The 25653-nt window shown below is 38.0% G+C and overlaps 1 protein-coding gene across 3 annotated transcripts in view; it reads right to left on the minus strand.

Moving 5' to 3' along the window:
- The window catches only part of Grid2 (glutamate ionotropic receptor delta type subunit 2), a 1393268-nt gene that overhangs the window by 572485 nt on the left and 795130 nt on the right, over nt 1-25653 (minus strand). For all 3 annotated transcript variants that reach the window (XM_035448865.1, XM_035448866.1, XM_035448864.1), the window contains 2 exons: nt 22653-22814; nt 778-897 (listed from right to left, as the gene is read on the minus strand). In XM_035448865.1, coding sequence (XP_035304756.1) covers nt 778-897; nt 22653-22814 — 282 coding nt within the window. The remainder of the gene's footprint in view (nt 1-777; nt 898-22652; nt 22815-25653) is intronic.

Raw genomic sequence — 25653 nt, forward strand, 5'->3', positions numbered from 1 at the left:
CCCCCCCAAAAAATGTATAAAAAGGGTAAGTTCAAAGTACAAAAGAGTCATTTACCCAAGGACTTTTGTATTTCTCCTTGCTAGAGCAGAAGTCACAGTATTCTGTCAGATATCCTGTACTGGTACTTAGCTGCCTTATTCTGTGATCTGCAGAATATACTAAGAATCATTTCCTGTAAGTGTAATCTTCTGACTGTAGGCTGCACACACACAATTCTACTGTAATGCCACCTTCCAGGGCTGACTTTCAGTACTACCATAATTAAACTTCTCCAAACACTGATCATGATTTTGAACATGTCACAAACTAAAGCTCAAACAGCTATGCTTTGTCTAAATATTGAATTCATCATTATTATCGTGAATGAAGTGTGATACCACTTCCCTTGGCAAGCTATTTTTCTTCCTTTATATTATTATTATTTGAGAAAGGGTTTTTCTGTGTAGTCCTGATTGATCTGCAACTCACTCTGCAGACCAGGCTGGCCTCAGACTCAAAGAGATCTGCCTGCCTCTGCTCCAAAGTGCTGGGATTAAAGCCTTGTGCCACCACCTACTGGTCTTTTAATATTTAAGTATGAACCTAATTAATTGTTCTATACTTCTTATGTGTGTAAGAGTACTCTAAGCCCCAGACCCACTCCTTTCCTTATTTCTCCTCCCATTCTCTTTTGGAACACATTTGCTTTAATGATACTGTGTTCACACTGCAGAAAATTATAGGGCAAAACCATATTAGTATACAGAAAAAAACATTTATAACATGTCTAGGCTTACTTTACGGACACCTCTGCCAAGTTCTTCTCCGTAGTTAGTTCCAAGGATTTCAAAGTGCACATTGGGGTTACCTCCATTTTCTGCAAATTCTAGCTCTCCAGTCAGTCCATTAACTCCACCCTAGATGAGAGGAATAGACATTTATTTGAAAGTTCAGAAAAACCAAGCAATTAGTAATTAGGGATAAAAAGAACTTGTAAATACTCTATTTCCATTTATAAAATAAAATTTCAAAGAATATGCTTATTAACAGGCTAATTTTAGTAGATGTATAACATACCCAGTAGTTTTTTTGAAATTACCTTTGAAGTGGTTTAATTCAATCTCATCAACTTGCCACAAAAATTGATTTATGCCCTAAGAACCAGTGACTGCTCAAAATAGCCCTGGTGAGAGCTGAGACTCAATTCCACAGTGAAGATGTGGCCACCACACTTTATGACGCACGGGTGTGTGTCACTAAAATACAGGAATGTAGTATGAATAATAAAAACCCAGAAACAGATATTGGGGTTCAAGCTGAAGATCAGAGAACCAAAGCAGCCAGCCACTAGAGAGTTCTCACCTCTACCAATTCTCAGACAAAAGGGGTGATCCACAGAATCTCAGATTGCATCTCCAAACTGCACTGCTCTACACCAAGCCTCAGAAGCCTAGACAGCTCTCTGAGAATTCACTGAGCTCCTTACATACTCTCTAGTGCTGGGACTGAAGGCATGAGATGTTTCTCTTTTAGATTGATTCACTCTAATGTAGCCTTGGGTCGCCTTGAACTCAGATCCATTTCCCTCTATCTCCTGAGTTCTGCAATTAAAGGTGTGTGCCACCACTGCCCAGCTTCTATAGCTAACTAGTGTGGCTGGCTTTGCATTCTTATCCGTCAGTCAATCTTTATTAAATTATAAATAATATAACACCACACAGATAACTCCAGGAAGCCCAGAGAAGCTATTATGGAGACAAGTCCATTCAAATTTAATCTAAAATTATATCTGGGGATTTTAGAATTTACCATTTAAAGTATTAGAGGTTTATTTTCTTCCTGTGAATTTATCTTCCAAACTTTAATAATGAATATGTTATTTCCAAAAGAACAAAGAAAAGATTTTGAATTATTTCATGAGAAATAAGGTTTTAGCCTGATTTATACATTAAACAATGTGTGTAAATCTGTATGTCTCAAAATATCATATAGTACCCCATTGATGTGTACAATTTTATGTTTTTGTATAATAGTTATGGAGGTATATTTAATAAATATGATAAATTATAAATTTATATAAGCAAAGGTAACTTGGGCTTGAAAATGCTTTGTGCCATCAGGTGTTTTTTTTCTGGTCCAGAGACTAGAAATTTCCAGACTTCATTGTTCATTCAGCATGACAGATGTTCATGTCCTCTACCAATGACCTTGTGGGTCATACCCTTCTCTTCCTTAAAACTATTTCTTACTTTGCTCTGTCCAACCTTCACATTACTTAGGGTTTCAAACTCACTGTGATGTTCACAGTCACTTCACCACTAGGTAGAGTTTTGGCTGTGTAATGGCATTTGTTTTGACAACAAATCATCTTAGCTTATGAACCGATCCAGTTATCCAGGTGGGGATTTCTAAACGTGTAAGACTTGCCTTAACCTGTAATGCCAGTTTAGTCTTTCTCAGGTGGTATTCAACTGTCTGCTCTATCTCACACTTCATCTGTACCTTCCAGACACTCACAGAATGCTAAGTTAATAAAAGAAGTTCAGAAAACTGTTATTGACTCACTGTGTTTCCAATCTTTCTACGAATTTCAATTATTAGTCTAGTTTTATCAAGGATGAATCTGTTGAATTTGATTGCCTGTGGTCATTTCTTTTCATATGAGTTAGCAGTAACAACTATAGGACTTCACCCATGGCGTAGAAATATAACAGCTGTGCAGGAACTAACCAATTAGCTTAACTTTTCTGTCTCAATTCCTATATCTCTTAGATGGGCAATAAAGTATTTATCTCATAGTGTTATTACTGGTATTCCTATAGTGTACATGTAAGCAATGTGAGGAGTGATTCCTGTGTTGAGAGCTCGGTTACTATCCTTACCACTATGAAGCCAGTGTTTTTCTAATTCTATAAAATGCAGGTATGATCTCACCTTCTTGTTGGTTAGAGTGTATTGATTTTTAAAGACTCATTTATATGGTCCTGTATGTGCATGTGTGTGTAATCAGAGTGTGTTTTTGTCCATGTGTGTAAAGGTCCCAAGTAGAGGACAGGAGCCCTTGGAGATAGAATTTGTGGATCCACTGTGGGAAGAATGGTCTGAGAGGCTCTGAATTATGCTCTATGCCCTCTGACATTAGCACGTGTCCCCTTCTTGCTTCTATTTTTGTAGATAAAATATATTCAATTGCTATAATTCAATTTTATATCATGTTCTAGGTCAGCATTCATATCACAAAACATCCAATATCCCTTCCTAATTTAAATAAAGATTAAATGGAGGGATATCATTATCACTGACATCTCCAAGTTGGAAATATATTTTGGAATGTAGCATACATCATTATACATAAGTTCCAACTAATATCATGCTAAAAATTTCTTTTTCAAAGAAACCTAGTTTATTTATTTATTCATTCATTCATTCATTCATTCATTCATTCATTCATTGGGGCAGGGCACAAGTTAAACTGCATGTTTGGATGTCAAGGGGTAACTTTCTCTTCTATCATGTGAGTTACAGAAATTGAACTCAGGTTGGTGGCTAAAAACTTCTGGGTAAGAGATTTTGTTGCTGGGACCGGCAGCACACACCTTTCCTGCCAGAACTTGAGAGGCAAAGGCAGGAGGAACTCTGTCAAACATGGTCTGCATAGTGAGTTCTAGTCCAGTCACAGCTATATAGTGAGACCCTGTCTCAAAGGAATAACAACAACAAGAAGCTTTTGTTCTCAACCTTCTTCAACAGTATCTCCTAACTACATGAGAATTCTAGATTTTTGTCTCACTTCTAGAAAAAGGAAATGGAGAGCGTGGCTTACTGATTACTCTATGGAAAGCTCTAATATCAGAAAATCTTAAACATCCAATCAGGCTTTTACTCTCTTATTCTTCCCAGTCAGTATGCTATGGCTGTACAGGGACAGGTCCTTCTCCGCAGGGAGCTGCTTCCACTGTGTGACTTAATGCACTTACGGAAAACAAGCACAAAATCCATAAATCAGAAGATGTGCTCTTAGCTTGCTGGGGCCTTACCTAGCTCACCTTTTTGACTTTGTAATTTATCTTCTTTCTGCTCTATCATTAATGAGCTTTTGACATGCATAATGAGAGGATTCTGCCCTCAGGAAGGTGTCTGGATGCTCAAGAGGTCAACATCCTAAGCAAATAAGCCCTTTAAACAACATCCTTTGTTATCTCAGCCAGATTTAACTGATTTCTTTTATCATTGTTGTTTTAAAAGATTCCAGTGCTTTCAAGCTGTTTTTCATCTATCTTTCGGTTAACCTTGAAAATAGAGCTTGGTAAAAGCACTCTGGCTGGGGGTGATGAATGGTCATTAATGTTGTGTATGCACACTTGCATTTATAAATTTCTTTGTGATACAGCATATTCTCAACAACATAAGCTAATGGATCATTGATAAAGCAAATATCGAGGTAGTATCCTATGTGTCCTTTACACTGACTGTCAGAACTGCTGCTTGAGGAATCTTAAAAAATACTGAATATGTCACTTTGGATTTTATCCTACACACATAATATAGAAGTGTCATGAGCAAGGGATAGAGAAAAATATGAAGAAAAAGGAAAGAAAAGCATGAAGTAAGAATCAAAGCATGAGAAACATTTATCACAAAAGTTGAATAACAAATTGGATAATACATTTCTAAATTGACCAAAGCTTCTTGTAGCCCTGTGGCTCAGAAAAAAAATGGGCAATAAGAGAGCAAGAAAATGATTACACAGTTTGACTACAGTTTGGTTTGTTTATGAGCCTAGAAATATGCAACAGAAGGAAAACATTACATTTCCTCTAGTAATTGTGCTGGGTAGTTTAGTGTCAACTTGACACAAGGTAAAGTCATCTGAAAGGAGGGACCCTAATATGAAAAAATGCTTCAGTAAGATCTGGCTTTAGTAAGCTGGTAAGGTCTTTTCTTAATTTAAGGCAGTAAGGCATCTTCCTTTTTTTTTTTTTTTTTTTTTTTTTTTTGAGTTGGGAAGACATTCCAGTGAATACTGTGATCCTTGTTTATTTTATTGCTCAAAATTCTTATATATCCTAACCAAAAACGGGGAAAGGCAAAAGACTTCTTGATACAAGGAACAGACTTAATTACTTCCTTAATTCTCCAAACATTTAGTAAACACACCTTAGATCAAATCTCTTGTTATCTGACATTGCGGATTAAGAGAGCTAGTACTCACTTCTTAGACCAAACTTCTTGTTGTCTGCCCTTGAGGATTAAGACATCTAGTAACCTTAGATCAAGTATTCTGTTCTCTAGGTGAGACATTCACACCTTAGGTCAAACATCCTTCAGTAGCCACACCTTAGACCTTTAGTTCTTAGGCCTTTAATCTTAGAAGATCAAGGACAGTTTTGAACTCTCTGACCTTAAGACAATATGGCCATTTCTATGGGCCCTGACACCTAGTGGGATTTTTAGGGTTAGTTATGTATACTATAATATCATCTGCAAATAACATTACTTTGACTCCTTCCTTTCCAATTCATATCCCCTGATTTCCTTTAGTTGTCTTATTGTCTATCTAGAATTTTGAGTTCTATATTGAATAGTTATGGAGAGAGTGGACAGCTTGTCTTGTTCTTAATTTTAGTGAAAATGCTTTGATTTCTGTCTACTTAGGTTGATGCTGGCTGTGGACTTGTTTAAATTTCTTTCTTTTTTTTTAAGAGGAAAATGCTGAGAGATCGAGAGAAAAATGAGCAAGCCAAAGCCACCTTCTCCTCATTAGTTTCCCAGTGGATAAGAGAGGTAGTTCCTCTTTCTTCCTGCTTATATCCTCTCTCTTCCCAGCCATTTCACTTTCTGTCTCCACCCAGGCAGTTCACTTCCTGTTTCTGGCCAGCCATCTGACTTTCTGTCTGTCTGTAGAGACCTCCAGACCTCTATGGTTAGCTAGTGGCAAGCTCCAACCTCTGATATTCAGACAAACTTTATTTGTATAAGTAAGATATCACCACAACCTATTCATGCTCTATGTCCATAAACATAAGTATAGACTTCACATAGATCTATTTGCAAGTTTAAATCTAACCCTAATCCATTCCTAACTTCAACCTTATTCTAAAACTATAAGTTGAATCCCAACCATAACACAAACTTTAGCTTGAACCCTAACCACCAAGCCTAGTGTGACAGATAACCATAGCTGAAAACTAGCCTTGACTCTATCTATAACATCGAATCTAACATTAAACAAAGGTCTTCATCTAGCTCACATACTGACTCTAACCTCAGTCTTAATGTTAACACTAACCCTAAACATATCCCTACTTATTAGCCTGTAACTATCACTACATTTATTTCTAATAATAATCCTATCTCTACCCTTAAACATACTCTAAGCTGAAATAACTTGAAGAGTAATGCATAACCTGGCTCTCACCTTAAACTTAACCCTAACTCAAACCAGAGTCCTATGTTTACCAGTATTCCTAAAGGAAACTGAAACACAACCTCTAGGCCAATCCATAAAACCAGGTATAAAGTGAATCATAAGCATAGTTGTAACAATAATTGGAGCTATTATACTAATTTTATATTAAACTCAAAGCTATACCTTTCCATAATCCTAACTCTAACTCTTCTACCAATCCTAATTAGTAATTTTTGTAGGAGGGCTCAGTCCATTATGGGTGGTGACACCTTGAGCTGGTGGTCCTGGGTTCTATAAGAAAGCAGGCTGACGTTACCCTGGAACTGGACATGTAGAATGTGTTTATTGCTCAATATTGCTCTTAGTGGGTGTAGGTCTTAATTTGTATGTTTTTACCTTTCCTTCTCCTGGAATATACTTGATATTTGTTAACATTGTATATAGTTTTTTTTTTTATCAGGCTTAAACCCCTCTTCTTTAGACAAAAGGGAAATTATAGTGGCATCTTGCCTGCCAGTGAAGTTGTGGTGGTGGCCACACCCTTTGGGCATGGTTTCAGATGCAAGCTTGACCCATTATAAGGTGGAGGAGGAGCTGGCTCGTACTCTCATGGGCTGTGGGGAGTATTGGAAGAGCAGAGACTCCATCTTCTGGAGCAGAAAGACTGAGGTCGTTATTTACTCTTATCTGCTGGGATTAAAGGCGTGCGCCACCAAAGCCAGGCTACTCTTATCTGTATAAGTGCTTCACTAATAAATTCCTATTTCTCATTTAAAAAAAAAAAGAAAAGAAAAGAAAGCAGGCTGAGCAAGCCAGGAGGAGCAAGCCAGTAAGCAGCTCCTGCCTCCAGGTTTCTGCCAATTTGGGTTCTATTCCTGGCTTCCTTCAATGATGAACATGGAAGTGTAAGCCAAATAAACCCTTTCCTCCCTAAGTTGCTTTGGTCATTGTTTCATCACGGCAATAGTAACCCAAATTAAGACAGTAATGCATAGATAAACACCATCAGAAATGTTGTGAAAGTTCAAAAACAGATACACAAGTCAATTAAGTCTTTCACAGCAAAGACGTGTAGCAAACAGATGATGTGGTCTGTGCCTTAAAGGAAACAACATTGAGGTAAAGGTCCCAGTCGTTTCTACTTTCTTCTCTAAACTATACATACATACTATTTGTTTCATATGTCATATGTACATTAAAATTAATTGCTTCAAAATAAATATTTGAACAAAATTAAATTAAAATTGGCTGTTCCCTGCTTTATAAGTAAAATTGACTGAAGTTGAAATGTTCACTGGTAAGCTCTGAGAGTCTTTTTCAAAGTATATAAATGATATTTGCTTATGTGTGTTCATGAATGAGCACACATGTACACTCTGGCCCATGCTTGTGCATGTGGAAAGCAAAGGTCAATGTCCTGTGTCTTTCTCCATCCAAATCATGTATGTTTTTAGAAGGAGGGTCTCTCAGTTAATCCAGAACTTGCCAACTCTGCTACAATGATTGGACAGCAAGCTGTACTACTTGATTTGTCTTTGCCTCTCAAGAGTTCTGGCCACAGAAGAAAATTACTGTGTTTGGCTTTTAATGTGAGTGCTAAGGATAGGACCTTAGGTATTCTTGTTTACATGGCATACACCTTCCTCACTTGGACAAACTTTCTGGTCCATAAATAGTATTTTTGAAAACCACCATGGTAAAAGTTCTTATCTTTCTGAAAAAAAAATGTGTTTTATAGTTCAAGTAGTGTTCATGTATACCATGTCTCCCTAAATTTTCTTTCTCCTCTTTAGATATGTACAAACTCAATGATAGATTGTCTTTACATTGAAAGCTAATATGTTCCTATTTCCCTAAGGATTTACATTTTGAAAGATTGCAGACAAAATAACTTATATATCATCTTGCCCATGGCATAAGCCTAGGAATCATCTATGGTTCCTCCTTCTTGTTACTTTTCTTACTCTCCAAATTCCTTTTCAGTGCTCTGAAGACCTGCCAGCTGTGTCAGCCAGTATCTATGTAGTGGCTATACCCTGGCCCAGATCTGTCCTAAGGGGTACTATTAACCTCTTCACTGGAGTCATTGTCTGCTCTGTCCTCATCAGTAGAGCTGCATAATGACTCCTTCACTGGTAGCTACAGGGCATCTGGAGTTATCAATACCATACTGAGACACTATAAGAATACCTTATTACCTTAGGAATAATGCTGTTTTAGTTAAGTGACAGTTGCAGGTTTTCCTCCATGATCCATGACTTCACTAACCCTAGGCAGCTGGCTAACTTTCCAGTGCCAAGAATGAATTCCCTCTTGATGAACAGGTCTTAAATTCAATCAGTGATTTGTTGTTTATGACCAGGGTATTTGTGCCACTACTGAACCCTTAGGGATATCATTTTATGCTGGTCTTTGTGGTTCAGAGACATCATATTTGGGTAGGAGTGTTGGTTGCTTCTCTCCTTTGGAAATATGCATGGTAGCTTCCAGTACTATGAAAACTATCCTTAGGGTACGAAGCCCTCAGGTCACTTTCAGATCAAGGGCCTCTGGTCCTTGTGTCTGAAGTACATGGTGTCTTCAGCAATCAAGACTTAACTTACCCACAGATAAGTGTAATCCTCATTCATCATCATAGAATCTTTTCTTTGCAACAGACAGAGGTCATAACAGAAACCCAAAACCAATCAAAATGCAGGGTTGTGAGGCCAGTCTAAAAAACAACTCCCACACTTAAGGATCATAGAACATTGTGGAAATAGGGGACAGAAAGATTGCAATAGCCAGAGGATCAAGAGTTTACTGAGAGATTCTGTCTCCTAGTAATGGTGGAATATACACTCATAAGATTTCATCAACATGATTGCCAAAATGTTATCTGAACAAGAATTACAGCACTATACAGGACAAAATGAACCAGGGAAAATTGATGAGGACTTTGTCCTACAGAAAGAACTACAGACACCTGGGAAATGCTGACAGTGAAAAAAAAAAATAGTCTTCCCCAGGGAAGAACACACCAACTGGTTATCTAATACCAAATGGTCAACCTTGAAAGCATACATACAAGCAACATTATATAGACTGAGAAAGATATATTTAAGAATATACAGGTATGTACATATACATATATAAATATGACAACAATTAATGTAACAAGAGGCCATCTAGATTTCCCTCTCATGATCTTGACCTCCCTTGCTCATATATTCCCTTCTCCCTCTTTGGCTGGATTCCCAGGGCTCAATCTGGTGCTTGGTTATGGATATCTGCATCTGGTTCCATCAGTTACTGTATAAAGGCTCTATAATAACAGTTGGGGTATTTGCCAATCAGATTACAGGGTAAGGATAGTTAATGCACCTTTTCCACTATTGCTAGGAGTCTTAGCTGGGGTCATCCTTGTGAATTCCTGTGAATTTGCAAGTACCAGGTTTCTCCCTAATCTCATAATGGCTCCCTCTTTCATTGCTCTCCCACCCCGTTCTTCTCCCAACCCTACCAGCCAGTTCCCTCATGTTCTCATCCCTTTATCCCCTCCCCTCTACCACTCCTACTAACCCCCAGTTTACCCAGGAAGCTTCATCTAATTCCCCTTTTCAGAACGATCCGTGTATCCCTCCTTAGGGTTCTCCTTACCTACTTCTCTGGATCTGTGGCTTGTAGTCTGGTTATTCTTTGCTTTACAGATAGTATCCACTTATGAGTGAGTACATGCCATGTTTGTCTTTCTGACTCTGTAACCTCACTCAGGATGGTTTTTTTTTTTTCTGTTCTATCCATTTGCCTGCAATTTTCATGATGTCATTATTTTTACAGCTGAGTAATATTTAATTGTGTAAATGTACCATATTTTCTTTCTCCATTCTTCAGTTGAGGGGCATCTAGGTTGTTCCCAGTTTCTGACTATTATGAATAATGCTGCTATGAACATTATTGAGAAAGTGTCCTTGTGGTGTGATTGGGCATCCTTTGGGTATAGGCCCAAAAGTGGTATCCCTGGGTTTTGAGGTAGATTGATTCCCAATATTCTGAGAAACCACCATACTACCTTCCAAAGTGGCTATACAAGTTTGCACTTCTACCAACCGTGGAGTAGTGTTCCTCTTACTCTACATCCTCTCCAATCTACAGCTCATGGGAACTCATGAAATCTAGACCAACAGGCACCTCCATGGGACCAAACTAGGCCCTCTGCATGTGGGAGACAGCTGTATAGCTTGGTCTACCTGAGGAGTCCCTGGCAATGGGACCAGGATCTTTTACTGGCTCATGAGATACCTTTCTGGAGCCCATTCCTTATGGTGGGATGCCATACTCAACCTTGTTGCAGTAGGGAGGGGCTTGGTCCTGACTCAACCTAATGTGCCAGGCTTTTTTGACTCTCCATGGGAGGCCTTACCCATTTGGAGATATGGATGTGGATTGGGATTGGGAGTGATGGGGGGTTGGAGGAAAGATGGGAGGGATAATTATTGTTGGAATATAAAATGAAATAAAAGAAAGAGGTCATGTATTTGAATGAACGAAATGAAGGTTATATTGGAGGGCTTCAGGGGATGAAAAGGAAGGGGAGAATGATATAACTATAGTGTAGCCTCAAAAAATAAAAGAAATAATAAAATAGAATATCTTACCCCTCAAATTAAAAGCACTACAATGTACTTTACAAACTTTTCTCAAGCTTTCTCTATCTATTTCAGCAAATGAAGACCAGAGTCCTTATTTTCTCCTTCAGTATGCTTATTGCTCCTGTTTATATCACCCTAAGTTCTCTCCTCCAAGATGTAAACATCACCTGACCTTTCATGAAACATTCTTTTCCCCCCATTTCTAGGACTCTCTGCCCTTTCTTTATTGGCTGGTGTCTCCTCACCTTAAACAACACTCTATGATAAGTAGAACCACCAGTCAAATATTTCCAGAGCAGCTGGCATTTCTCCTTATACAGAACTGATCACACTTGTAATTATTTTTGATATTTCTATTTTCCTCCCCGATTCTGTGATCTCAAAGTACAACATATGGCAATACTTAGTCAATATTTATTGAATGAATATATTACGTTTAAGAACTGGGGCTTTTCAATGTTTTGGCATTCAAAACATACTTTGTCAAACATCAACATGCTTCAATACATATCTTTTAACTATCAGCACAAACCAAAATGAGATAATATACTGAAACTTAAAGAAATCTCTGGAATATTAAAGTTTGTACATTAAATATTAAAAATAATTATCATAATGATTTAAAAAGAAGTTGAACAATTAAGCGAATGTGGAAAGAAAGTACTTAAAGAACTAGTGAATTTTAGTTAATTCATATAGACATCTATATAATGGTTAGTAAATTTTATTTATAATCACTAATTTTCAATCTAATATTTTTATAGTTTTTTTTGTTTTCTTTTACAAAGCTATAATCATTTTCTTTCTAAAACTTGGGTCTGATTTCATCTGAAATGTATTTTCATCTTTTATCCACAAAATAAGTTCCTTTCTGTCAATTTCTTTCAGAACCAGATAATTTTCTTCCTGTGTTCTATGGATTCTGAAAAATTAATCAACCTTTATCATTGTGCACATGACTGATTCCAGTGGAGGTGTCAGCTAGTGTGTCTCACCATCTGGAGCATCTTCCTCATAGCTCTGCATAGCCCAGCTTGTTACTTTTCAGGCCTCTATTTTGATGCCATGGGGTCCCTCCAACTCTTTCTAATTATTTTCTATTTTAAGCTAAGTCCCACAGGAACCAGCTCTGTGATGGAAATTTGATTGTACACAGAAGTTTACTTAAAGTGCTGTGGAGAAGTAACATACAAGAGACTAGAAGAAGCAACTGGGTCAAACAAGAGGTAATGCTGAGACATCAACACGTGTGATCCAGGGCCAGTCTGTATGTACAGCAAGATGAAGGAAAGGGAGGGGATTGTGCCATTCTACTTCATTAGTGACCATTAGGTATAAAATTCTCTCAGGACGTGAAAAGAGAGCCTAAACAGAAACTAAAAATATTCAGCTCTATTAATGTGTGCTTTGGCAGACATGGCATGTCCTTCTCATGAAGCATCAATATGAACTGTAACACAGCACTGTATTTGAGTCTATAGCATCCTGTTTCCAATATGACTGGGTTCCTTTACCATCACAGGTCTTAGAAAAACAGTCTTTTGATCCATAGCCCGTATATACCTATGACACATTGGTGGAGAAAGAAATAAGAGAAACATCACCCTTTACAATTGCCACAAACAACATACAATACCTTGGGGGTAACACTAACCAAAAATGTGAAAGACCTGTACCATAAGAATTTTGAGTCTCTAAAGAAAGAAATTAAAGAAGATACCAGAAAATGGAAAGATCTCCCATGCTCTTGCATAGGTAGAATCAACATAGTAAAAATAGCAATCCTGCCAAAAGCAATATACAGATTCAATGCAATCCCCATCAAAATCCCAACACAATTCTTTATAGACCTTGAAAGAACAATTCTCTACTTTATATGGAGAAACCAAAGACCCATGATAGCCAAAACATCCCTGTACAATAAAGGAACTTCAGGAGGCATCACCATCCCTGACTTCAAGCTCTATTACAGAGCTATAGTTCTGAAAGCAGCTTGGTATTGGCACAAAATTAGACAGGTAGACCAATGCAATAGAATTGAAAACCCTGATATTAACCCACACACCTATGAACACATGATTTTTGACAAACAATCCAAATTTATATGATGGAACAAAGAAAACATCTTCAACAAATGGTGCTGCCATAACTGGTTGCAGACATGTAGAAGACTGCAGTTAGACCGAAGCCTATTGCTTTGCACAAAACTTAAGTCAAAATGGATCAAAGATCTCAACATAAGTCCAGCTACACTGAACCTATTAGAGGACAAAGTGGGAAATACCCTTGAATTAATTGGTACAGGAGACTGCTTCCTGAACATTACACCAGTAGCACAGACACTGAGGTCAAAAATTGATAAACAGGACCTCCTGAAACTGAGAGCTTCTGTAAAGCAAAGGAGACAGTCAGCAAGACAAAACATCAGCTGACAGACTGGGAAGATATTCACCAACCCTACATTTGACAGAGGGCTGATCTCCAAAATATACAAAGAACTCAAGAAGCTAGTCTTCAAAACACCAAACAACCCAATTAAAAAGTGGGTTACAGAACTAAATACACAATTCTCAATAGAGGAATCTAAAACGGCTGAAAGACACATAAGAGTGTTCAACATCCTTAGGCATCAGGGAAATGCAAATCAAAACAACTCTGAGATACCATCTTGCTCCTGTCAGAATGGCCAAAATCAAAAACACCAATTACAGTTCATGTTGGAGAGGATGTGGAGAAAGGGGATCACTTCTCCACTGCTGGTGGGAGTGCCAACTTGTACAGCCACTTTGGAAATCAGTATGGCAACTCCTCAAAAAAATATGGGAATCAGTCTACCAAGATCCAGCAATTCCACTCTTAGGCATATACCCAAAAGAAGCACATTCATACAACAAGAACATATGTTCAACGATGTTCATAGCAGCACTATTTGTAATAGCCAGAAACTGGAAGCAGCCTAGATGGCCCTTAATCGAAGAATGGATAGAGAAAATGTGGTACATTTACACAATGGAGTACTACTCAGTGGAAAAAACAATGGAATCTTGAAATTTGCAGGAAAATGGATGGATCTAGAAGAAACCATCCTGAGTGAGGTAACCCAATCGCAAAAAGACAAACATGGAATGCACTCACTCATATGCAGATTTTAGACAAAGAGTAAGGATTACCAGCCTACAATCCACACTGCCAAAGAAGCTAATAAACAAGGAGGTCCCTAAGAGAGACATACATGGTCCCCTGGAGAAGGGGAGAGGTTCAAGATCTGCTGAGCAAATTGGGAACACGGGAAGAGGGGGGAGGGAACTAGGAGAATGAGAAGGGGAGAAGAAGAGGGATGCCGAGGATATGAGGGAGCAGAAAGTATGAGTCAGGGGAAGAATACATGATAACAAGAATGGAGATATCATAATAGAGGGAGACATTTTTGGTTTACAGAGAAATCAGGCACTAGGGAAATGTCTGGAGATCTACAAAGATGTCACCACCTAACTATCTCAGCAAGGAGGAGAGGCTACTTTAAATGCCCTCCCCTGATTATGAGATTGATGACTGACTTATATGCCATCCTATGGCCTTCATCCAGCAGCTGGTGGAAGTAGAAACAGACACCCATAACTAATCACCGAAATGAACTGGAACCCAGATGCAGAGAAAGACCAGTGAAGATCACAGAGGTCTAGACCAGGCTGGTGAAACACACATCAACAGCTGACCTGCACATCCAGGAACTCTAGCTCCCCAGTCTTATAGCTGGAAAACCAGCATGGGACTGATCCAGACCCCAGGAACATGGGTTTCTGTGAGGAAACCTCAGAAATCTATGGAACCTCCTGTAGAAGCCCAGCATTTATCCCTAGCATAGGTGTGGACTTTGGGAGCCCATTCCATATAGAGGAATACTCCCTGTGCCAGGACACACGGGAGTGGGCCTAGGCCCTAACCCAAAGGATATGATAGACTCTGATGACACCCTATGGAAGGCCTCATCATCCATGGGGAGCAGAAAAGATATGTGACAAATAAGGTTTTAGTTGTGGGGGGTGGGGGTGGTGGTAGGGGAGGACGGTTGGGAGAAGGGAACTGGGATTGTCACGTAAAACAATCCTGTTTCTAATTCAAAAAAAAAGTTAGAAAAAAAACAGTCTTTTGTACAGACAATATTCAGTACTAAGCTATAAACTTTCAGATAATATTCTAAAAAACTTAGCACTATGAATTTTATATTATAGGCATATTTCCCTATCTTTTGTAAACATCTGTGGAAAGAATGATAGATATGAATAAACTACAATCTTTGCAGTTATTTCAATACTAAGATTCTTAACACTATTATCTGATCCAAGTTTTCGAACACCCTCAGGCACTAGCAGAGTTTCCCACCTCACAGTGGCCAGCAAGGGAAGATTCAAAACTTAGGGTGTGGTTTAATCTGATAGGACTCAGTAATACTTAAGATTTCACAGATCATGGTTTAGGTTCCAGACACAATCAAGAGAGCTGAACTGACCCAGTATAAGAAAGAACCATAGTCATATGCAGAATGAAAAAACAGTTGTAGGGAGAGCTGAAAACTTAGGAAGGATGCCATAGCTGCCCTAGAGTAAAACCACAGACATAGGGAGTCCCACAACTCCTGGACCAAGTTAAAGACCCATGCAGGAGGCCTGAGCTGATACAGGACAATACCAAACCCTCAGAGCAAGATTCAGGATAGAGCTTCTGATCCCATATATCAATTCCATGAAGTAGAGTGCTATCTCAATCCTCCTGTGAGTTAGTACTCTGTTTAACATTGTAAATGCCTTCACTAAAAGGTGGAATTAAAGGAAGAGAAAAGAAAATGAAAACCTCAGCCAACAAACTAACTCTAGATGTTCAAATGTGAATATAGAAACAAAACCAAAATAGTATGTCGTTCCCAGAAAGTCTTAATTCCACACTAATGGCTCCCAAAGAGAATGATTTGGAAGAATTTCCAGGCAAAGAATTTAAAGGAATAATTACAACTGTGTTTAAACAACTAAAAGGTGGTATGGCTTCATTCCAAGAGTGCAAACATATGCTAAACGATGAGGTCAATCCAATATATAAAAGTAGAACTCACTAAAGAGATAGATTTGAGAAAGAAAAAAAGTTAAATTGAAGCTGGAAATGAAACATTCAATAAGTCAAATGCAAAGCTCAGTGGAAAGTTTCATCAATATGTAAAACAGATGCTAAAGAATATCATAAGGAAAGCAGGATATTATGGTAAGGGACACATCAGGCAGAGTAATTAGATCATTCAGTAAAAGTCAATGATAAATCAAATGTGTGTGTGTGTGTGTTGTGTGTGTGTGTGTGTGTGTGTGTGTGTGTGTGTTTATAGAACACAACAAAGCTCTGAGATACCATGAAATGAGAAAGTCTTCTAATTATGAGCATAGAAGGAGGAGAATATTTCATCAAAGACCTAGAGACCATCAGTCATATGACTTAGCTGTATTACACCTCAGCTTTTACTCCCAGGCTTATACAGCCCTACAGAGACACACATTCATGTTCATAACTATTCTGTTCTCAGTAGGTAGAAGATAGGATCAGCCTAGATAGCTATCAGCAGATGAATGGATGAGGAAAATATATATATATATATATATATTATATTACTCAGCTGAAAAGAATATAAACTTAACAGTTAAACAAATGAAACTGAATAAATGTAGTGAGTGGAGTAACTCAGGCCCAGAAAGAAACTGCTACATCTTTTTTTCAAATGTCTATGTATATGTGTATGTATGCATATATATTCTATTTTTGTTTAATTTAAAGGACAATTAGAAGTCAGAAACAGGTCTCTGGTGGAAACACTACATTAAGGGAGAAATATTGGTAGATTTCAATTGAAACAAAAATAGAGGTATATAATTCAGGAGATGGAACATTTCAATCAGGAAGGAGTATGGATGATAGGGGAAGTCAGGGAAGAGAGGAGAGGGCTAGCACTAAGGAAGAACATATGAAAAGCCACAGGGAGCCTTGTTCTCTCACAGCCCAATGAGAAAATGATTGGATGGGTTTTTGCATGCACATGGTATGAAAGAAGAAGGGGTAGTGGGTTCCAGAGGGTAGAGGATTGTGGATAAGGGAAGACTGGGCAGTGTATGAGTGAGTTAACTGAAACTAAGAATGCAAGCTTTGCCAGGCGGTGGTGGCGCACACCTTTAATCCTAGCACTCGGGAGGCAGAGGCAGGCGAATCTCTGTGAGTACGAGACCAGCCTGGTCTACAAGTGCTAGTTCCATGACAGCCTCCAAAGCCACAGAGAAACCCTGTCTCAAAAAACAAAACAAACCAAAACAAAATCAAAAAAAAAAAAAAAAAGAATGAAAGCTTTATGGAAAGGAACTAATTAGTATAAAGAGTTTGAATAGAAATACCAGGAACAGGGTACTTCCCTATTACTGTATTGTTCAGGAAGGTGACAGAAGTCACCTAAAACAAAACAGGCTACTGCCCTTGTCCTTTGCTGCACACCATAAGTACATGATAAGATCGTATTGCTGAAAATACCACAAGTTTCTTTTTCTTTTTTCTTTCTCTTTCTTTCTTTCCTTTTTTTTTTTTTTTTTTGCTTCAGGCTATTGAGAAATCATTTTCAAACCAAATGACAAACTTTTCTTTTCTGCTGGCTAGCTTACATAGTGCTGGAAGGTCCTATGTGGGCTGCTGGGAGAGAAAAGAAATTAATAATCTCACGCAGTGCATAGCCTTGCTTGCTATAACACTAAACTGCCAGGTATGATCTCCCTATTGATGCAATAGTGGCATGACTGCCCTAAGATTACTAATCACTTTCTCACTAGATTTGAGACCTGCTCCATAAGAGAAAATGGCATGCCTTCTACTGTAATTATGGTCAGGAACTCGGGGCTAGGGTAGTCATATATCCTGTGAGAGAATAGAATAAAATAATCTATGATTATTTTGCTAAATGGTCATGATGTCAAATTACGTTCTAGATATTTATGTTTATACCCATTACATGGGTTTCTCTCAAACTTGGTCAGGGAAGCCTCTTTTTGCAGTGGGGTAGCAGTTGCTGCACAGATACATAATTGGCCAAAGTGCTGACAATAAAAGACTGCCTGCTTATCCCCAAATGCAACATGTTTATCAATCTCTCTTCCTCCCCGAGTGTGGGGAGGAATGCTGTGAAATGCTATCTTCTGGAGACAGCATGGCTCTCACACTTGTAACTTCACAGCAGCTGTATTTATCTTCACAAGTTTTGCATAATACTAAACCAGCCCAAATTCCAGTATAACTGGAAGGGGGGGGGCTTTCCAGACCCCACCCCTTAGTGAGGAGCTATTGAGAGTTGATAACTTTTGGAGGGGGAGAATTGGTCTTTCTTTGAAGGTGTCCCTCCTTGTATGTTTCCCATGCTCCTGTGGATGATTCCATATTCAAGTACATATGGGCAGGGTTAGCTGTACTTAATGGGTTATCAAAACTACAACAAACAACACATGAAATAGAGAAGATGGCATGTTGAAAGGGATACAGTGGGAGTTACAGGAAGAAGATGAGAAGTGTACAAGATCACACTTAATTACATATATATATATATATATATATATATATATATATATATGAAATCTCAAAAACAATGAAAAATAAAATAAAAATAAAAATATATTAGGCAAACCTTTAAAACTTAAAACAAATCAGTACTTTTCAACAGTTACCTTTTAAGTACTGAGGAGTCTACAGATAAGCATAGACTATCCTTTTTGCATAGGTGTGACACAGCTTTGTTATTGGCCAGAGGGCTGATATGTTCTGCCTTGTTTACAATAATTTCTACACGTTCCAAAGAAGTCTTTCCAGCTGTGGTTCTTGGGTTTGTTGTCTATGAATACTTTCTTCCACTTTCCATATCTGGTCAATATCTATTGATTTTACAAACTTAATTAAATATATTTGAACGTTCACTATCTGTTCTGAAACATCAACAAGTTTGGTATATTGCATGTTTCATTCCTTCTAAACATGCACATTGCACTTAAATACAGGTTCTCATAATAAAGACTGCAAAACAGTAATGGAAATTTAGATATGGTTGTTATAATACACAAATTGCTATTCCCATCATTTTAAGGTATATGAGTTTCTTTATCAAATGGCTATGGCTACAGTCTTAAAGCATTACTGCCATGATCAATGAAAGGGATAAAATGAAATAAATAACACAATGTTTTCAGCCAGGAAATCTAGTATTTGAAGCTAATATTCTGCACAATCCTTATTAAATCATTTACTTTTCCTGAGACTTAGTTGTCTACAGGTTAAAATTGGAAGATATGGATTAGATTAGTATTATTAAATAAGTTAGAATAATATGATTAAATGGGTTAGTTTAATGTTATTTTACTTCAGCACCATAAAATTATGCTACTAGTAAAAATCAGAATTTTAAGTTTTAAAAACAAGAATCTTCTGTTCCACAAATTTAAAAAAATAATCTTTTCAAATAATAACCTTGCTATACCTAATTCTTGTGAAGATTTTTGTAGGGCAATGTTTATCATATAAAGTGTACATTTGGATGTGGAAGTGAATACAGGTAGGCTAGGAAAGTTTTAAGATGCTTTAAGAAGTGGAAGTGATAAGGCGAATTTTATTTGAAATGATATCTACATGTACTTGAAAAGCACACAAGAAGCAGTTTTCAGTTATCAGACCAGTCAAAAGGAAATTAAACTCCAAAAGCTTCCTCAACTGGAATGCATATCCCATTCCCACATCCAGCATATACATATACATATACAGCACGCATACATATACACATACATGTATAACACACTTACATGGGAAGAACACATATATATATACAAACTATCCATATACATATACACAACACATACATTCATATAATATATATATGCAACTCATACACGGATTCTCACATAAAACACAGATGCACACACACATATATATGTATCCACATATAAACATACATATATACAACATACATATGCATATACACATGTACACTTACATACAGATACATACACAGGACATTATAAATAATTTGGGACCAACTGCAATGGAAAAGAGAGAGACTAAAAGTTTCAGGATGATTATAAAAAGAGGACAATATAGATGATGAATTGTAGAAAATTCAGTATTTAAAATTATAATTCTTTTAAAGATCATATACAAAAACTGTGTAGACAATAATGATATGAGATGTGATAGTGTACATTTCTAGTTTGGGGGAGAGAGAAGGAGTTGTTCCTTTACTCGCTGTTTGTTAGTCATCTCTTTAACTTGTAATATTATATTACCATCTCCAGCAATAGATTTTAGAGCTACACCAGGAGTCTCTGAGAATGGCATCCTGCCATTTCACTGGACACTTACACTCATGTTCTCAGCCTTTTGTTTCATCCTGGTATCGGGAATATAATTAATTCATGGCCAGAGGCTCATTTTTTTACTTATTTATACTCTGTATGGTTTATATAAAATGAACCAATATTGTACACCTGTGTAAAATGTGTATAGCATGCCTTTAACATAGATGCCCTGTGTTTACATGAATATAATTCCAAATGATACCACTGGAATATTAACATTACAATAAATAAAAATTCAGAAGTCATTTGTGATGTGCATGGCTGTTCCCTTGTTAGGTGCTGCCTGTCCTTTCCCCTTTGGTTCCACATCTGGACAGGCTGCTAAGAAAGCCAGTACTACATCTGCATATTTAATGCCAATGGGGAATGTCTCCAGCTCCACTATCACCACAGGTGACAAATTTCTTCAGGCCCAGTTCTCAGCAATTAAACAGGTTTACCCAGTCCCTGGCATTGGCCAAGTATGGTAGACCTGCCCACAGCCACTCTGCTGTATAAGGCCAACAATCTCACAGTGTTCTGGTGTGTGCAGCCTCATCATTCCCAACATTTGAATAGGATGACCCAAAACACTTCAATTGGGAGAAAAAAAGAAAAGACACAATTGAGGAAAAGCAATTCCATCCTTTTAAGTACAATTTAAACTGTAAGACAAAAATGTAATGAGGCATCATGCCTTCATTATTGTTCCTGGACATGGAATTCATACATCCCTTTTGAAAATGACGTAGGTGCTTTCAGGGAAAAATGCAAATAGTCCTTCAAGATAAAATCTCATAATTACTGAATGGAATAATTGCCTCAATTATACAAGTACAACAGAATCTTTTTATATATCAACCTGGTACATGTGAAGCACCCACATGTTACAGTGTCTCTTTCCTTCCTGCAGCTAGTTCCACTGAGGAAGCTTCTCCTAAGAACCCCTTAGGCACAGTTCTCTCTTCAGAACAACACACCTATGTAGGTTCCTGTGTCTTCTTCAAATCATGAATTTATAAATTGGCAGATCAGACTCATGTTCAGCAACCTCCCTTGGGGTCACAGCTGCCATCTCTCTACAGAGATAGAGCTTGGAGATTTTAGAAACACCTTAGTTTCTATTTGCTTCATTCATTTTCACCAAAAAAAAAAAAAAAAAAAAGTTCCCTTGCCAGTGTATTCAACACATCTACTTTGGTTGATAGCCCAAATTCTCAGCAAAGTGATTCTTTGTCAAGAGGAAATGGCTCTAACAGGAACACCAGGCTCTTATCCTGTTGAAGGATCTCCTTCCTTCACTTCCTGTTCTTTGGGCATTTATTTTACATCCAGGGTTAATTTTTTTATAGACACTTTTCTGTCTTCTCTAAGTGTGTGCATATTTCAAATGGCTAGCCTTTTTTTTTTTTTTTTTTTTTTTTGCTTCAGGAAAGAAAGGTAAACATATGAGGAAATAAAAAGGATGGATAAGCAAACAATATGAACCTCCTCACTGCTGTCTCCTTGTGTAAAGGGTACAGGGAAATTTGTTTGTTTTATTAACCATTTCGTTTTAAATCAAAAAGCTGCTCTAGACAACTGGAGAATGTCAGCAAGGACAGCATGACAAAGAGGTTGATCATCTGCAGTGTGCTTAGACCACTGAGGACAGATGAATGGCATCTGGGGATGGAGCAGGTAGCTATGCCCAAGCAGGTCACTCAGCCAGCAAACCACACACTGACAGTGAAGAGGAAGGGTACAATTGGTACATAAAATAGTTCACAGTGCAGCAACATATTAGCTGTTTATGAATCATGCCTTTATTAGAAGATAAATATCCTCACACCCAGTGGCTTATCTTAGGCTACTCAAATGAAAAACCATGGACCTATTGTGAGACTTTTCAGCTCATGGTGTAGTCGATAAATCAAAGGACAAAGAAACAGTGTTTTGTGCCTTGTGATATTAAAAAACAAACAAACAAAAAAACTCTATTTCTTTACCCTAAAGGCACAACCATGACAATTTAAATTTCACACCCTCCAGTTCTCTTCTTGCATAATTGATCTTCTAAATATGACTTCCCCTTTCTGTACATCTTTGTCTTTTATAAATACTGCATTTCTCCATTTTCTGTTTTGAGTTTGCAGCAGCAGCAATAAGAAAGAAAACAAACTTGTGAAAGACCTGGTTGCACATGCCTTCTCACCCAGTTTTTCCTGAATGTGCAGAGCAGTGCAGTGATACACACGGATAGTTACCTTCTTGATGGTCTCCAGCATGGAACGCCCTCCCTGCCAGGGCTTCGAGTTTTTTCTGATACAGGACAAGCTTGCCATGCTGTGCCACTTTCGGTCCTCTAGCTTCTTATGGAAAGCATTTGCGAGGAGAAGCACCGTGTCGTAGATGTAAAGGTTAGAAATCTGGAAAGACATTAGATCGTGGTCAGGAGATCCCCCACTCCAGCCATCCACAAGGAGAGGGGACAGCTCTGTGCAGTTCTCTCATGGCATCCATGCTTGTTTCACTGAGTCATGGACCAAGCAGAAAGTTTCTCTTTTCATTCCTGAGGCTGTTTTGCCACCGAGAACAAGGTCTATCTGGTTGTATACCTCAATTGCTCCCCCAGATTATTTGGGAATGAAAGAGAAGATTAAAAGAAGTGTAGCTTTGACAGAGGCAAGGCTACTGTTAGTCTCAGTCCTTAAGAAATCCTCTGGCCTTTTTTCCTCTCTGAAGAAGAACACATCTAAGAGATTCAGATTGGAAAGGAAACAGAGTAATGAAGTTTTACAATATGTCAAGTTTCTATATTTTGGTTATTCATATGGAATCAACTATCAATATTGCATCAACTCTGATCTTCTATGAGTGCCATAGGACACAAAGTGAGAATCGGTCACTTTTGGAGAAGTCTGTCATACAAAGGACAGATACCAGGAACATTCACAAACATCACAGTGCTGTACTGATACATAGATACTCTGACACACTCTCAGGACAAATGTCAGGAACCAACCCACAGCCTGTTCATGTGTGTGTATGGCAACTTTTGTCTATAGTAACAACACTATCATTTTTCTACTGAGATTGGTAACTGAATTATTGCTGGGTTTTCCCCAGGATCTATCGTAATCCTTAAGGAATGCTTGCTAGGACTACTATCCACACTATCAATTAATTACCAAAGTTGTCTAGTTTTAAAAAAAGAGATTAGAGCTTATTCAAGAAGAGCAGACATGAAAAGAGGTAAGAAGCCAATGAAAGCTGCAAATGTTACATTATTGCCTCTCAGAAGGAAAACTTGATATAAAATAAAACTAAGCAAGATACGGCGTGGTAGAAACTCATTTCACCTTGAAACACTCTGACTTCCTCAGGTTTTGAATTGTCACATCATCACAATTTTTTTTTTCTGAAAGCCAAGGAGAGGCTATGTGGATTGTCAGTGATTGTAATTAATCAAGAAGGAAATTCACAATGCCGTCCCTGCACATTGCAGACTGCTGCAGTAATACAACCATTGGGATAATTAGAGTTTGATGCTACGCATAGCCGTTAGATGAAATGCCCCAATAATGCCTTGTGGGTTTACTTTCACTTCTCAGGGAATCTTTAATCATGTGTGTTTGATGGGCATCATTTTATGTGTGACTTTCTAGAAGTCACACTAGTAGACCTGGGGATTTCTTTGAAGAGCTATAGAAGAATCTTATTGCTCTGTGAGACTGAAGTATTTCTTATTAGGAAATATCAGGGTGGGTGTTTTTATTATCACCCCCCACAGGTAATTATTGAGGGCTAGGTTAGACTGGCTGAAATCTACTGTGAATGAGGCGTGAGATCTGAAGCTAAAAGTAGCATATGAATCCAAATTTACATGAGAAGAACATTAAGTTGGAAAATGTTAGACACATGAAAGATGAGTGTACACATGGAAATCTTTTGGCAGATTTCTCAAAATGACTTGTAATGATGTGCCCTTCCTAGCCTCTCCTGGGGCCACTCATCACACCTGCTTCCTAGCTTGTCCTGGACCACTCCTCACACCTGCTTCCCAGCCTGTCCTGTATTGCTCTTCACACCCGCTTACTTCATTTTCATCTATATTTGCTTCTCCCTTGGTTTTAAGTGTTCATGTGGGATGGCCTGACAGAATTCCTCCATGTGCCTTTTCTTTCTCTGAATTGTTAACTTCCTTCGTATTCTGTTCACAGGTTACACTGTACAAGACTTCTTTCCCAGCAACCTTTCCTTCTGTCTGATGGTGTAGGCAGTCCTTTAAAAAATAAATTATTTCATAACAATTTCACAGAGGAATGTAATAATACCTGGTCAAACTAATGCTTCCACACTCCATTATCTTCTTTTCATCCTGGCCATCCATCCCCTTACTGTCCCCAACTGCCTATCCCATTTTGGTTTCTTCTTTGATTCACTGTGTTTAACAGGACCACTCTCCTGTACATGGTATGAAGCTATCTACTGAAGCAGGAGAAGCCATGTCAGTCCCTGAAGACAATGACTTCTCTCCCCCTGACTCTCTTGACAGAGTCATTTTTTTTTTTTTTTGTGGCTCCAAGATCACTCAGTTCCTCCCTCCATTAAAAACTGCTGTAGTGCTAAGTTTTTTTTTCTAAAGTTGTGAATAGAGATACATGCTGTACATCCTTTCTTTTTTTGTACTTTGGTTTTATCTATCTATCTATCTAACTATCTATCTATCTATCTATCTATCTATCTACCTATCAATCATCTAGCTCTGTCTCCTTTTGACTTTCCAAGTAGCCTGGTTCATACTTGGCTTCCAATAAATAATTGTCAAAGTAAGTCAAAGAATGAGACAAAAGGAAAAAAGAAAGTCAAGTTGAAAGTCAGGTGAATATGACAGAAGTTATAGGACATGAGAAATTAGGCAGAGTTTCCCTCCATCTGACAATTGAGTTGGACAGTGATTGTTTTCATACCTTAGGCATTTTTTCTGAGTAGTTATGCTAATCATAAAGGCAAATGCTTTGATGCTGACATATGATAGATGTTTTCAACCACTGACTACTTCTCTCCATGTGTCTACATTGCAAACAACTGGCCCAGAAAGGTGTGTTGACCTTTTCTGACCTGATAGTTATCCTAGTCTATTCTTCCTCAAGTAGGTACCCATTCTCCTTTGAGTCTCATGTTCTCTCATTTCCTTTCTAACACCATCTACTGAACTTAAAGTCACTTTCTTTATGAGGTCTTTGACTCCTCCCACACCATAAT

The sequence above is a fragment of the Cricetulus griseus genome, chromosome 8, assembly GCF_003668045.3.
Source record: "Cricetulus griseus strain 17A/GY chromosome 8, alternate assembly CriGri-PICRH-1.0, whole genome shotgun sequence".
NCBI lineage: Eukaryota > Metazoa > Chordata > Mammalia > Rodentia > Cricetidae > Cricetulus > Cricetulus griseus.